Source organism: Pituophis catenifer, unplaced genomic scaffold, assembly GCF_029215685.1.
Source record: "Pituophis catenifer annectens isolate HBS135680 unplaced genomic scaffold, rPitCat1.0.hap2 SCAF_2, whole genome shotgun sequence".
Classification (NCBI taxonomy): Eukaryota; Metazoa; Chordata; class Lepidosauria; order Squamata; family Colubridae; genus Pituophis; species Pituophis catenifer.
The window spans coordinates 182,488,579-182,504,949 of NW_027256882.1; the positions used below are offsets into that span (position 1 = coordinate 182,488,579).

Genomic DNA, 16,371 nt, shown 5'->3' on the forward strand with positions numbered 1-16,371 from the left:
CAAAATTCTCCTCTCAGTTAAATTAAACCAATCACTGATTTGTGATAAAACCGCTGCTTCATAATATAATCTTAAATTAGGCATTTTAAGACCCCCTCTTTCACGTGTATCTTGTATAATTTTCATTTTTATTCTGGGTTTTTTCCCTGCCCAAATAAAAGTATTAACACCTTTCTGCCATTCTCTCAGATTTTCATCTTTCTTAAGCACAGGTATCATTTGGAACAGAAATAAAAATCTAGGTAAAACATTCATTTTAATTGCAGCAATTCTTCCCAATAAAGACAACTGTAATTTTTTCCAATTTTCCATATCCTTCTGTACCTTCTGCCAAAGTACCTCATAATTATTTTTGTATAATTTTGTATTTGAAGCTGCTATGTATACCCCTAGATATTTAACCTTTTTAACTATTTCAAAATCTGTTAATCTTGCTAATTTGTCTCTTTCAAGTGTAGTCATATTTTTAACTATCATCTTTGTCTTATGTGAATTAACTTTAAATCCTGATACCTTCCCATATTGATTAATTATATCCAATATGTATGGAGCCAACTCTATAGGTTGAGATAAGGTAATAACCAAATCATCTGCAAAGGCTCTTAATCTATAATCTTGTTGTCTAATTACAATACCCTTCAGTTTTTGTGAATCACGTATCTTATTCAGTAATACCTCCAAAGTCAGAATAAATAATAATGGGGACAGAGGACACCCCTGTCTTGTTCCTTTCTCAATTTTAAAAGCCTCTGTTAAACCTCCATTAACTATGATTTGTGCTGATTGCTGCTGGTATATCGCTCTAATTGATTGTGTAAAATATTCCCCAAAGCGCATTTTCTCTATTATCTTAAACAAAAATTGCCAGTTCAAACGATCAAATGCCTTCTCTGCATCCAAGAATATAAACGCTGCAGGGACTTGGTTATTTTTTTCCAAATATTCCAATAAGTTTACAATATGTCTAACATTGTATCTCATTTGTCTACCTTTTATAAACCCTGATTGATCACTGTGAATTATTTGTTGCATAACTGGCATTAGTCTATTGGCTAATATTTTAGCAAAAATCTTATAATCAGTATTCAGAAGTGAAATTGGCCTAAAATTCTCCGGTTTAGTGGAATTTCGATCCTCCTTTGGAATTAATGAAACAAAGGCTGTTTTCCAAGAGGGTGGTACTCCTCCTCCTAATTGTATCTTATTAAATAAATTTTTTAGTGGTTCTAGCATTTCGGATTGTAAGTGTTTATAGTAAACAGCTGTTAATCCATCTGTTCCCGGAGCCTTACCTATTTTTAATTGTTTAATTGCTCCAACAATTTCCTCAGAAGTTATTGGCTGATTCAATCTATCTCTCTGTTCCAACGTTAATTCAGGAATCTCCATCTTTAGATATCTATCAATATCAACATCTTGAATTGCATCTTTAGCATATAGTTTTGTGTAAAACTCCAAAAAAGCCTTTTTTATTAAATTCTGTTGATAAATCTCTTTACCTCTAAATTCTATTTTATCTATAATACGTGATTTCTGTTTTTTCCTCATCGTGTAAGCCAACCATCTCCCAGGTTTATTAGCATTGCAAAATGTGTTATGTCTGGCATATTGTATACTAGTTGCTACTTGCCCCGCCATTAACATATTAAATTGCTGTCTTAAAATATTAATCATATCTTTTGCCTTTTTATCTCCTGGATTAATTATAAGTAATTGTTCTTTCTTTTTAATTTCCTCCTCTATCTCTTTCCGTCTATTTTGTTGTTTTAATCTATGTTTATTATTCAAAAAGATTAATGTTCCTCTCATGTAAGCCTTACACGCATCCCATACCATCTCCATCGATGTTCCTTTGTTCATATTATTAATAAAAAATTCTTTCATTTGTTTTTTAAGCTCACACAGATTGTCTTCATATCTAAATAAATTCTCATTTAGCCTCCAAGACCTCCTTTCTCCTCTCTCCTGCTCTAATTCCACCCAAACTGGGCTATGATCAGTTAAAGTTCTTGGACATATCTTCGTACTCTTCACCCTAGAAAAAAGATCGTTTGTAATTAATATAAAATCAATCCTCGAAAAAGATTGGTGCCTGTCTGAGAAAAAAGTAAAATCACTCTCCAATACATTCCTTTCTCTCCAAACGTCTCTAAGCTCCATATCCTCCAAAATATCAAAAAAAGATTTAGGCAACTTAGCACGCATGGAGATCTTGGAAAGACTTTTTTTATCTTTCTGGGTATCTAATACCCCATTCCAATCACCCATTAAAAATAAGGATCTATAGTCCCATTGTAGTATTTTAGTATGTAAAAGTTTGTAAAATTTATCTTGTTGTTGATTAGGTGCATATACTCCAATTACAAGCAGCTTCCCACTCTGTGTTATTAATTCAATTGCGATATATCTACCTTGAGTATCAGCCTCAATTAAATTGGCCACTAAGCCTCTTTTAACATATATTACTAGGCCATTTTTCTTTTCTGGTGCTGATGCCACAAAATGTGTACCTAATTTCGAATTTATCAAGTACTTTTGATCTGAAGATTTAATATGCGTTTCTTGCAAACAAATAACATCGTTCTGAAATTGTTTCAAATAATGAAATATTTTCTTTCTTTTTTGTGGCGAATTTAAACCGTTAACATTCCAAGATAGAAATTTATTTGCCATCTCTAGGCGTTCCAAGCTTCGAGAGCATCAGCTGAACCTCCTCCGCCATTTTAGACTTCGGCCTAGCTCCTCCCACAGCTTGCGTTTTTTGGGCTTGTTGAGTTGGATCTTGAGGCTGTTGCGCCATATGTTGTTTATAGGTAGCCCTTGTCAGTCGTTGATCTTTTGGCAGCTGAATCATCGTTAATGACTCCAAAGTTGGTGGTGAACCCCCAGTCAGTAATGGATCTTCTTCCAGAATAGCTCCTCCAGCTAATACTTGAGCATAGGTTTGTGGTTGCCCTCCATCTTTCTCTTGTTGAGTAATTTCCAATTGCTTTCTAGCACCCCCTGGTGAGGGTGGCCTTCCAGCCTTTAAAACATTGGCATAAAAATCTTTTGCTTTTCCAACTGTGTTTAAGCGATGTCTTTGCCCAGCGTATGGCACTATTATCCCAAATGGGACATCCCATCTGTACTGAATTTGCTGGTTTCTTAGTTCGTTCACCAAAAAGCCAAACTGCTTTCTATCTCTTAACATTTTAGGAGGAAGCTCTTTCAGGATCACCAGCTCTTGTCCTTCCACTTTAATCTTATTTCTGTAAGACGCTTGCAAAATATCATTTCTAACTCTCCTTGTTGTAAAATAGATCACCACATCTCTTGGTAGCTGCTTTTGTTTTGCCAGCCAGGAGTTGACCCTGTAAATTTTGTCCATTTGAATTGCCACATCTGCTGGCCTTTCTGGAATCAGCTCTGCTAAAGCATTGGAACAAACATCTTTTAAATTTTCACCACTCTTTTCTTTCAAACCTCTCAGCCTCAGGGCAAATTCCATTGACCTGTACTGTAACATAACCATCTCGTCATCCACTTTCTCTGTCTGTATCATAACCTCTCCCAGTTTAGTTGCAATCTCCAAATTAGCATCATCAATTTCCCGCACTCTCTCCTCAATCTTTAACATATGAGTAGCCAGTCCTGAAACTGCAAAGACAATGTCATCTCTTATTTCATCATGTTTTTCCTCCACCACACTTGTAAGTTTCTTTAACTCCTCTGAAAATCCTTTCATCATTTCTGTCTGATTATTCAGGGCACCCATTATAAATTCTTTAAGGTCTTGTGACTGTGTATCAGCCGGAAGTTGTTGTTTTTGAGTCACTACAGGGGAACCTCCTCCCCCTTTAGAAGTTGGTGGCTTTAGTTGTTTAGCAGCCATTTTATTTAAAAAAAAGTTTTCCTTTTACAGCCAAAAAATCTTGTAAACAGTCTTAGAAAGTATATTCAAAAGTTTTTCCAAAATAAACAATCCTCTCTTCAAACTATACTCAAAGCCCAGTAGTTTTCTCTTCAGGCAGAGGGCTATTAACAAGCAGTTTCCTTTTAACTTTCACTTTCCCTTCCGCCCATAACAAAGGCTTCCTCCCAGCCTCCAGCTCCAGAGAGCTCCGTTTGCAACAATGTAATCACAGAGTTAAGTTCTGTTTCTCTTAAAAAGCTTGCACTCTTGCTTCCGCTCTGTCTGCCTTGTTGAAAATCATTAAAACTCACTGTTTGCCGGCAGAATTGGACGCAGACGTCTTGCCCGGAGCGATGGGAGGGGTGAACTGGGGAGCTCTCACCCTCCGAGTCCCTGGAGTTAATCCAGTGACTATCGGGGAGCTCTACCCACCCCCTCCGGCTCTCCTCTCCTTCTTTGCCCGAAGGAGAGTTTTTTCAAACCGCCGGACAGCTGTTTAGCGCTGTCAGGGCGGTTTTTACAGATCGGGTGGCTGGCGGTCTATGGAGACCGTCCTCGACGTCTGCGGAGCCACCGGAAGTCTATCTAATTTTTTTTTGATATACTTCAATGTCCTTCTTGGTTAAAAAAATTGGAAGCATCTCGAATAAAAAGTTAAATTTAGGAAGTAACATCATTTTACATAAAGCTACTCTACCAAACCAAGATAACTTTAGTTTTTTATATTTCCCAATTTTCTCTTCAATTTCTTTTATTACTATGTCATAATTTAGTTTCTTTAAATTTTTAATTTTAAGTGAAAGTATAATACCTAAATATCTTAAATTATCCTTTATCATAATTCCAAATTGATTTTGTAATTTTTCTAATTTGTTTTCCCTATCAATTTCCATTAATAATTCTGATTTTGCCCAATTTACTTTCAAACCAGTTATATCTTCAAATTCTTCCAAATGTATTTGAACTCTTTTTATATCATTTGTAATATTATTTAAAATGACAAGAGTGTCATCTGCATATAAATTAACTTTGATGCCTTTATAACCTATTAATTCTGAATCCTCTTCAATCAAAGTTGTTAAAATTTCCATTGCTAATAAAAATAGGGTCGGAGACAGGGGACAACCCTGTCTCGTCCCTGCTTCCAAATTTATATCTTGTGTAAATATACCATTTACCTTCACTCTTGCCGTACCCCTCTGGTACAATTTGGAAATAATATGAATAAATTTATTACCAAATCCTAATGCAGAAATCATTTCTTTTATAGTATCCCATTGTATAGAATCAAAGGCTTTAAAAATATCCAAGGCAAGAATACCTATTTTATCACCATTATTCTCAGCAATATCAATAACATTTAATACTCTTCTAACTAAATCACACATATAACGCCCTTTAACAAAACCTACTTGATTATGGTTTATATATTTATCTATAAAATTATTCAATCTATTTGCTACAATAGCAGTAAATATCTTAGCATCTTGGTTAATCAAGGAAATGGGCCGATAGGATTCAATCTTTTCTAAATCTTTACCTGGTTTCGGGATTAAGGATATAATTGTTCTATTTCAGGACATGGGAATATCACCTCCATGTAATATCTTATTATACAATTTCTGTAGTTTTGGGATCAAAGTTTCTTTAAACTCTTTATAAAATTCTGCTGGTAACCCATCCTCACCTGGAGATTTTCCAAGTTTTAGCTTCTGAATCACATCTTTAATTTCCTCAGAGGTAATATCCTTTTCCATTTTTTCTTTATATTTATTATCAATTTTCTTCTGACCATATTTTTCTAAGAAATTTTTTAATTTACAATTATCAATTTCTTTCTTAAGATATAATTCTTGAAAAAGCTTTTTAACAATTTCACATTTCTCTAATTTTTATAACATCTCTTACCTTTTTCATCTATTAGGACACCTATTTCTGTTTTTTCTTTTTTATCTTTTGCCATTCTTGCTAATAATTTTGAATTTTTATTGCCATATTCAAAAAATTCTCTTTTTAAATAGCTTAATTTTTTTTAACTATTTCTGTATCTTCCGCTATTTGTTTATTTTTCAATTTTTTAAGTTCCTCCCATAATTTCCTATCCTTAGTCAGTAGAAATCTATTTTCCAGTTCTTTTATCAATTTCTTCTTTTCCTCTATTTTTACTTTATAATTCTTATACTTCCTACTTGATAATTTAATACTTTCTCCTCTAAAAATTGCTTTCATTGTGTCCCAAACTGTTCCATAATTGACTTCCCCATTATCATTCCAATCCCAATTTTCTTCCCATTTCTTAAGAATACGATTCTTCCTCGTTTTTATACAATTTTTCATCATATCTCCAACAATTTTCTTTTTTCTCCAAAAACATATCTAATTCTAGTAACAATTCTGCGTGGTCAGAGTCTTTAAGGTCTCTGCTCCTTTCAAGGGATAATCACTTATCAATTTTCAGAGTGGGAAAAAGTGTTCAGTGCATGATAAACTGCATTATGAGGCAAGATGGGCATTCAAGTCGAATGTACACCTAGTCCTTGACTTAAGACCACAATTGGGACCAAAATTTCCATTACTATGTAAGGCAGTTAAGTGAGTTGTTCCCCATTTTATAAACTTTTATGCCAATATTCTTAAGAAAAATAACTGCAGTTGTTAAGTGAATCATGCAGTCGTTATGTTAACCCATCTTCCCCTATTCTTTGCTTGTTAGAAGTCAGCTGTGAAGTTCACAAATGGTGATCAAGTAACCTCAGGATTCTTCAATCATTGTAAATATATGCTGGTTGCCAAGCACCCAAATTTTGATCAATGATCATGGGAATGCTGTAACGGTTGTATGAATGAGGACAGGTTATGTTACTTTTTTCAGTGCTGTTTAATTTCAAACAATGGCTAAAAGAATTGTTGTAAGTTGAGGACTAACTATGCTAGGTTTCAGTTAGTGATATTGGTGGGGATATTTTTTATTCCATGAATTTGTGTCACCTCTATGATTCTGTTAATGTACTATTGAAGAACTGATTTCCTCTTTATAATAGTCATACATTCATAGGTTCTCTACCTAGCTTTGATCTATCAACATCAAAACAGCTGGAAGATTGGTGATGACTAAAGTGAGTCTTTCTGGTCAGAAATGATGATGACCGCATCATTAATAATACTCAGTGACAAGTTTTGATTCATGGGCTCAGTTTTTCATTCATTCATTCATTCATTCATTCATTCATTCATTCATTCATTCACAAAAGGATCCCATAATTGAATGTCAAGTCACATCTCTCACTTTTTTCACGTTCTTTTCTTAAACTATGTCTTTGCATATCTACCTCAAGCTTGATCACATTAAGAGATTTGGGATAGAGTTTCCTTGGAAAAGGTATATTACTATTGCATGTAATATCCTGTCTTCTGAATACATTAACCCACTTTCAATTCCAACACAAAATCAGAATTTTACAACAGAATTAATGCTTACATTTTTTTTTTCATTCTTTTGAGTTGCTAGTAAAAATGCTAATAAATCACACTTGTCATTCCACTTTTATTCCCTTAGTATTGAAAAAAGCAATTTCTGAATATAGGACTAGTTGTCTCATTTCTGGTTTTCAAAGTCATTAAAAGTTGGCTTTCTTGTAATGAATAACACTTGAGATAGTGCTCAAAGTATCTTGATTTTATTCTTAGGAACTTCAGGATACCTGTTATATTATTTCTTCAGGATGTCTGTTAGGTTTGTGTCACATCATGTAACATGTTTTCTCTTCCATTATAGCTGGAGAAAGTGCTACAGCAAGGGGACATCAGTGAATGCTGTGAACCTTACATGGTCATGAAGGAAACAGATGCTGTGAAGGTAGATGAAATCCAGCACAAATAAACTGACAGCTATGTATGTAATTCCAATAGAAGAGAACATAAATAGTTCAGGGTTGAACTGTGGAATTCTTGGTTTTCTGAGTTTGGTGGTTTGTTGCAGACATTTGGTGGTTTGTTGCAGACATTTCATTCCAGACTTGGTAACATTATTAGTGTGAATGTGAGATTTACTGCCTGTTTATATATAGTAGCTTGCTCTGCCAGGTTTTTTTTTTTTTTTTTGGAGGGGGTGGTGGTGTATTTTGAAAATGGATGGTTGTATTATGTAGGACAGACCTGTTAATTTAGCTTAATTTCATCTGAATCATTCCCCTAACTCCAGTCATTTTCACTGGAATAATAATAGTTTGTCATTCAGAATGATAATTTAGGCAGCTTTTCCTAACACAGTGCCTTCAGCTCACAGAATTTCCTGCCATTTTGCCTTTTGAAGCCCAACACATCTTCAGAGCTCAAGTTGGTTAAAACTGTGATAAGGATCAAACAATTAGAATTGAAATACAGTGATGATGTTTTCTGCTTGTACTTTCAGAACAAGGAGAAGTTGGAGAAGCTGCGAGTGGCAGGAGAGCAATTTTGCACCCGGTTGGGACACTACCGTATGCCATTTGCCTGGACTGCCATCCATCTCATGAATATAATTAGCACTACTGGGATGCTTGAGAAGGATGCTTCAGACTCTGAAAATGGTTAGTCATTTAAAGCTGAGCTCAGTGCAGAAGAATTATCTGCATTTGCATAATAATTTCTCATTGAGTTCTATTTGTTTTGGTATTTAGGTCTTGGCCCCACGGATAGAAACGAATAATTTCTGGATCAAACTCAAACTTTCTCTGTGAGAATGGACACTGTGCCATAGGTGGTTTGAGTGAAAGATAGAATGCATAATGTGGGAAGACGGGGAAAGCATTTGGAAACTGCAGCTGGTGCAAAATGCAGTAGTACTGGCAGTTATTTGTACTCCTCAGTCAGTGCACATTGCATCTCTGCTCCATAAACTGCGCTAATTACCAGTATGCTCCAAAGTGCATGTCAGAGTGCTAATAATGACCTATAAAGCATACATGGTATGGGACCAGGCTATTTCAGGGACACTTCTTCTGTCTAGTAATGGTGGGGAGTCTTTACACTGAGTTCATTGAGCTTGATTCAAGGATGGACTTTGACCACTGGCCATGCTTATTTTTATTTTCTAAATGGCTTCTGATATTTTATATGTTTCTATTTTTTATTTTGTTTTTAACTATTGTAAGCTTCCCAGAATCACTTAAGTCAGATGGTAGGCCATACAAAATAAATTAAATCAAGCAGGGTATGTCTGTTGATAGATTATCTCATACATGACAATTCAGTTCATATGGGGAAACATTTAAATGAGACTCCACTTTAATTAACTCACTTTAAATTATTATTTTTTAATTATTGGAATTATATGGTTTCCCAACTTAACAACGTGATTCTAAATGAGGCTCTGAAATTTTACTTAGTTTCCAAGAGTTACTATTTATCTAGCATTAAAGATAACTTAATGAAATACATGCTGTTTTTGTTTTTTTTGGTCTTGCCAGCTATGGTACATGGGCTTGACACATTAGAACAGGGGTCGGCAACCTTAAACACTCAAAGAACCACAACCAGAAGCCCCCCATTCAATTCTGGAGCAGACCAGAAGTCCAGTTCCCCCACCATAGAGACTCCTCCTAGCACAGCATCCTTTTTCCTCTGCTGACCAGAAGTCCACTCCCCCCCCCCAAAAAAAATAGAGTCTCCTCCTAGCGCGACATCCTTTTTTTCTCTATCTGTCCTAACCTAAAGCCCTATCAATTGTGGAGCCGACCAGTGACAGGGAGCCGCAGCAGAGGGATGAAAGAGCCACATGTGGTTCCAGAGCTGAGGTTGCTGACCCCTGCATTAGAAAGTACATTATTCTTCCAGAATGAAAACTAAGGTGCCTTGTGCTAAAAAAATGCCACTCCTGTCCCCTGGCTGAATCATACTTTCTGATAGTTTACTGGCACAAGACAATTGCAATCAACATAAAACTGACTTGCAGGCATTCACCGTAGGGCTCCCAATACTGCAATACAGAGTGATACATTTTATTTAAAATCATGAGGGTGGAAACCAATTCTAAGGAAATCAACTTTTTTTTAAAGCAAGGAATACTCTTTCAGTAGATTAGAGATAAGCAATTTAAGTCCGTCTTAGTGATCATACTTCAAGGTCCCTTGTTTGGCAGACCTTGCATGCTGTTTGCAAACTACATTGTGACTTGTCTCTGCTGTAGTGTTCACACAGCTTTTTATATTCCACTGACTCCCTGTAGGAGCTTTGGAGATATCCACCTTCCAAGAGGCATCAGAATATAGCCTCATAATAAACTGTAATAGTTCAAGGCCCATTTTTAGGACACTGAGATTCCCTTCCAGACAGATGTATTAATGGCTTGTGTTCTGTTTCTTTGGGGCTCTTTTGATTTGCTTTTGTTTTTAAAACGCAAGAGAATAATTTTCCAAAATGGCTAATTGGTGTTCTATTCTCTCAGATAGATTATATGCAAATTGTAGTCTGTATCCATTATGTTTGCCTTTGAAATAAGATTACTTTTTTTTTCTGTGCTGCAGATGAGGAATTCGAAGATCATAATAGTAACTCATCTAACTGTTAGGTTATTTCTTGCTGAGGACATATGCCTTTCCTATTGAACACTCTCTCCTTTTGCAGAGCGCAAAGGCACCTGGAATGAGCGCAAGAGGAAAGCCTATGGACGCCTGAGTGTTGGGGAGGAGATGTGCAGCTTTAGCAACTTCCGTCCAGCCACCCTCACAATCACCAATTTTTTCAAACAGGTTAGAAGTTAGAATGTTTTTTGGACTAGTCTCACCCAGAGCATCATGTAGGTTTAACGTTTCTGTGAGAATACAGACATAGAATCAGAGGGGCTGTTTGTATGGCACTATTTGTTTCCTCACTTGATGCATCTGTGAAATGAGTGAAGCATAAACTTCCAGAATCTTTTCTGGCAAAAATGGTAATTAGTCTGCCATGAAAGAGGGGGAAATCACTTTTCTGTAGCTCTCAAAATGAAAATATGTCAGTGGGATGGACACCACATTCTTGCTTAACAGAATGGGGTAAGCTCCAAGGTCTTAAAGGAAGGTGGCTGGGAGAAACAAAGCCTTCAAGATGCCCTTGTCTCCATATTTCTTGGCATGCTGCATTTTTAAAGAGTCTGTTTAAAAAAATACTGTTTAATCAATATTAAAAAGATTACAGTTAACATCTCTTTAAAAAGCTTAGTCATCGATTTGTAATGCTACATTTTAATTAACTAGCAGTATACCTTTATGAATTATATTATTATTGTATAGATGTCTACATACTTTAGAAAAAACCCTAATGTACTACAGGTAGTCCTTGATTTACGACCACAATTGAGACAGAACAACACACACAACAGAAAATTTCTATTGTTAAGTGAAACATTTGTTAAGTGAGTTTTGCCCCATTTTGTGACCTTTCTTGGCACAGTTCTTAAGTGAATGACTGAAGTTGATAAGTTAGTAACCTGGTTCTTAACCTGGCTTCGCATTGACTTTGCTTGTCAGAAGGTTTTACATTTATTTATTTATTTATTTATTTCGTGTATTTATATGCTGCCCTTCTTCAGAAGGACTCAGGGCGGCGAACACAAGTTAAAAATATGTACAACAAAATCCCATTTTAAACCAAAATTAACTAATAAATAATAAATAATAAAACCCAGAATCAGAGTCAGCCTATTGGCTTGAACAACCAAGTCTTCAAGTCCTGACGGAAGGAGCGGAGATCAGGAGCCGTTTGGAGCTCGGTAGGCAACTCATTCCAGAGGGTGGGAGCACCCACAGAGAATGCCCTACCCCTGGGCGCCGCCAGACGACATTGGCTCGCCGTCGGAACCCTGTGGAGAGCAGCCCTATGTGAGCGAACAGGACGGTGGGAGGCAGGCAGGAGAAGGTCCTGCAAATATCCCGGACCTAAGTCATGTAGGGCCTTATAGGTGAGAACCAGCACCTTGAAGTGGACCCGGAGAACCACTGGTAACCAGTGCAGCTCACGCAGGAGAGGTGTTATATGGGAGTAACAAGGGGCTCCCGTAACAACCTGTGCAGCTGCATTCTGGATCAGCTGGAGTCTCCGGGTGCATCTCAGGGGCAGGCCCATGTAGAGGGAATTGTAGTAATCCAAGCGGGAAGTAACCAGGGCATGAGTGACAGTGCGAAGGTAATCTCGGTCCAGGAAAGGGCGCAAGTGGCACACCAGGCGAACCTGTGCGAAGGCCCCCCTGGTCACGGCCATCAGGTGGTCTTCTAGGGATAGCCGAGCATCCAGGAGGACACCCAAGTTGCGAGCCCTATCAACGGGGGCAAGTTTTTCCCAACCCATCAAAAGTGATGGGGCCTCTGAAACCCAAGATGTCGGCATCCACAGCCACTCAGTTTTGGAGGGGTTGAATCTGAGTCTGTTTCTACCCATCCAGGCCCACACCGCCTCCAGGCAACGGGACATCACGGAAAGGACATCTCTGGGGTGGTCTGGGGTGGAGATGTATAACTGGGTATCATCAGCATATTGATGATATCTCACCCTGAAGCCACGAATGATCTCACCCAGCGGCTTCATATAGATGTTAAAGAGCAGGGGGGAGAGAATCGACCCTTGAAGCACCCCACAATTTAGGGGCCTCGGGATGGACCTCTGCCCTCCCCGCCCATACAAACTGCAAGCAACCTGAGAGGTAGGAGGAGAATCACTGTAAAACAGTGCCTCCCACCCCCAACCCCACAAGTCGCTGCAGTAGGATACCATGGTCGATGGTATCAAAAGCCGCTGAGAGGTCAAGTAGGACCAGGATGGAGGAACAACCACCATCCTGAGCCCACCAGAGATCATTCACCAGAGCGACCAATGCCATTTCTGTGCTGTGCCCGCGTCAGAAGCCCGATTGGTACGGGTCAAGGTATTCCGTTTCCTCCAGGAACTGTAGGAGCTGTTGCGCCACCACAGTCTCAACAACCTTCACAATGAAGCGAAGGTTGGAGACGGGACGATAGTTATTAAGTGAGTCTGGATCCAGGGAAGGTTTTTTGAGGAGAGGTCGAACCACCACCTCCTTAAGAGAGGCGGGGAAGACCCCCTCCTTCAACGAAGCATTTTTTTTTTTTTAATAAAAAAGTTTTTATTTTCTGATCAAACAAGTATACAATATAAACAATCATTCATACTATCATCAGAAAAAAAGAAAAAAAAATCAATTTGGTAAACTCAATCTTCAACCCCTCCTCACCACCCCCCACCCCCGACTTCCCAGAACAAAAACAGGGCATAGATTTCACCAAACATTCGCTAAAATAAACTAGCTAACTGCAAGATTTAATAACTCCCAAGACCCCTTAACTCCCCTTTTACAATTTCATCAACCTCCCTTTATATAAACACAAAGTAACATGTAATCCAATAACTCTAAGAATTTTAAAACCATTAACAAATCTTAAACATTCAAACCTAAAAACATTTTTCCCCCTCCTACTTTTCTCAAAGTTCAGATATTTTGAAATCTCATAACAAAAAATAAACCTTAGATATTCACTAATTAAATTTCTACATTTTTATAATTAACCATTAGTACATTAACTAGAAAACCAAAAAAGATTAATCAACCATTAATACATCATATTTAAAAATCAATATTCAACTTTATATTTTTTCCCCCTCAGTAGTTATAACACCTAAAACATAATCAATTTAAACCATGAATAGAACAACGGCAAAGCCAAAAAAAAAAAATAATAATCTTCCATTCTTGGTTTCTTATTTTGAAATCTCATAACAAAAAATAAACCTTAGATATTCACTAATTAAATTTCTACATTTTTTAAGTTTCTAAATTTCCCCCCTTCATTATTCCTCCCTCCAATTTTTAAAATTTAAAAGATAATCAACAACATAATTAACCATTAATACATAAACTAAAAAACCAAAAAGGATTAATCAACCATTAGTACATCATATTTAAAAATCAATATTTAACTTTATACTTTTTCCCCCCTCAGTAGTTATAATACCTACAACATAATCATTTTTAACCACGAGTAGAACAACTACAAAGCCAAAAGAAAAGGTTAATCTTCCATTCTTGCTTTCTTTTTATATTTTTTCCAATCTTTCTGCATCCCTCCTACTTCTATTTTGAGGAGGTTTTTCATTTTAATTTGAGGTTGATATAACTGCAAAAATTGTCCCCTTTTTAAAAAAGTTTCCTCTGATTTAGAGCCCCCAAATCGCCTCTTCATGCTTATATAAATCAGTTCATTCCTTCGTCTGTAAAACCAAAGTTTGTCAAGAGTTTGTGAAGAAAAGTTCAATTGTTTCTTTTCTATTAAATGTATAGATGCCACTGACAAGTCTCCTTCATCTTCTGAAACTTCGAAAGTCTGGTCATTTACTACTTTTTTCCAAACCAAGTCATAATTTTGAAGGATTCTATTAATTTTTCCGAAAAGAGCAGAGAGTAAGCTCGAAAATTCTTGAGAAAATTCTTCCACCCTCTCTGCTGCAATATCTCCTGAGTTGTCATCATGCTCCGTAGTTGTTTTGATTTCCTCAGTCATTTCTGTTGTTATCCCTTTAAGAATTGCTATTTGGTTACTTATAGCTGCAGTATGATTATTCATGGCTTCTTTTATAAATTCTGTAAGTTCTGCATCAAAATCCTTACAACTCTGTAAATCAGACAACTGTTTCGTTTCTGACACCTCCAAATAGCATCCAGCACTTTCAAGATCTCCTTTCTTAGAAGCCATTTTATTTTAAAGAAATTTTCTTTCTTCCCACAACCATAAAATCATAAAGTCAGAGCCATCCTTTTGAGCAGCATTCAGCAATTTCTTTATAAACAATCTTTTCCCAAACAGCTCTTCAAAATCTATTCCAGCAACTTAAAGCCAGTCTCTGAGCACGAGTCTATTAGCAAAAACTTTTTCTAACTTTCCCTTTTAAAATCGCAACAAAGAAACGCCATCTTAACTTCCAGCTCAGAAAATCCAATTAGAAACATTGTATCCCCGGAGTTAAGTGTTATACTTGCAAAAAGCTTGTCCTCCTGCTTCTGTTCCGCCTGCTTTTTTGAAATCATTTAATCTTCTGTTTGACAGCAGAAATTGGACGCAACACCTAGCTCTGTAAAAAAAAACAGAGTCCCCCCGGATCCGGAGCTTCAGTGGGCTGAACGGGGAGCTCTCACCCTCCTAACCCCTGGAATTAATCCAGGGGTTTTCAGGGAGCTCTACCCTCACCCACCTGCTCTCCTCCCCTTCTTTTCCCGAAGGGGAGATTTTCAAGCTGTTTGACAGCTGATTAACGCTGTCAGAACGGCTCAACGGAATCACGGGGGCGGCGGTCTAAAAAGACCGTCAATGGTGCTGCGGAGCCAACCCGGAAGTCCTAACGAAGCATTGACAATTGCCTGGATCCAGTCTCTAGTCACCTCCCTGGCAGCCGAAACCAACCAGGAGGGACAAGGATCCAATAAGCAAATGGAGGAACCAAGTTTACCCATAATCCTATCCACTTCCTTGACAGAAACAGGGTCAACCCAGATATTACTCTCAAGACCTACCCTAATCTCCCCATTGGATTCTGCCTAGTCAGAGTCCGATCCGGATCTGAGCGATTTTATCATGCAGAAACTGTACAAAATCCTCAGCTCTGCCCTGTAAAGGGTCTTCCCTCACTCCCTGATTGAGGAGGGAGCAGGTCACACGAAACAGGGCCGCTGGGCGGTTTTCTGCAGATGCAATGAGGGCGGCGAAGTAATCTCGCTTTGCCGCTTCCATCACCACTAGATAAGACCTAATATGGGTTCTTAACTGTGTTCAATCAGATTCAGACCGGGAGGACCTCCAACTCTCCTCTAGGCATCTTTTCCAACGTTTCATTTCCCGGAGCTCCATGGAAAACCAAGGAGCAACCCGGGATCTGTGTCGGGTCAGAGGCTGCAAAGGTGCAATTCAGTCCAAGGCGTCGGTAGTCGCCCGTTCCCAGGATGCCACCAGAGCCTCAGCTGAATCGCAGGATTGAGAGGTGGGGAATGTCCCAAGCTCCGTCAAGAACCTCTCTGGGTCCATCAGGCGCCTGGGGCAGAACCATTTTATGGGTCCCGTCTCCCAGCGGCAAGGGTTGGCAGATTGAAAGTCCAGTCTAAGGAGGGAATGGTCGGTCCATGACATGACCTCGAGACACAGCAATGGTCATAAATATGAATCAATTGCCAAGCATTGGAATTTTGATCACATGATCATGGGGATGCTGCAAGTCATAACTGTGAAAAATGGTCAAAGTCACTTTTTTCAGTGCCTTAACTTTGGACAGTCACTAAATGAACTGTAGTAAGTCGAGGACTATCTGTTTATCTCTATAAACATGAGGAAAAATAGAAAGAAAATAATACCAAAATGACCTAGGGAGAAAATTAAAATCAAAATGACCTCTATAAAATTGAAAAACAAACCCTAAAAAAACAACTGAACAAATTATCTCCCTTATTAACCAAATCCTAA

At 37.7% G+C, this 16,371-nt stretch overlaps 1 protein-coding gene across 1 annotated transcript in view; it reads left to right on the forward strand.

Moving 5' to 3' along the window:
- DOCK6 (dedicator of cytokinesis 6) overlaps positions 1–16,371 on the forward strand; it is a 208,460-nt gene that overhangs the window by 70,424 nt on the left and 121,665 nt on the right. The window contains exons 11-13 of the mRNA XM_070934460.1: positions 7,671–7,751; positions 8,307–8,463; positions 10,499–10,623. Coding sequence (XP_070790561.1) covers positions 7,671–7,751; positions 8,307–8,463; positions 10,499–10,623 — 363 coding nt within the window. The remainder of the gene's footprint in view (positions 1–7,670; positions 7,752–8,306; positions 8,464–10,498; positions 10,624–16,371) is intronic.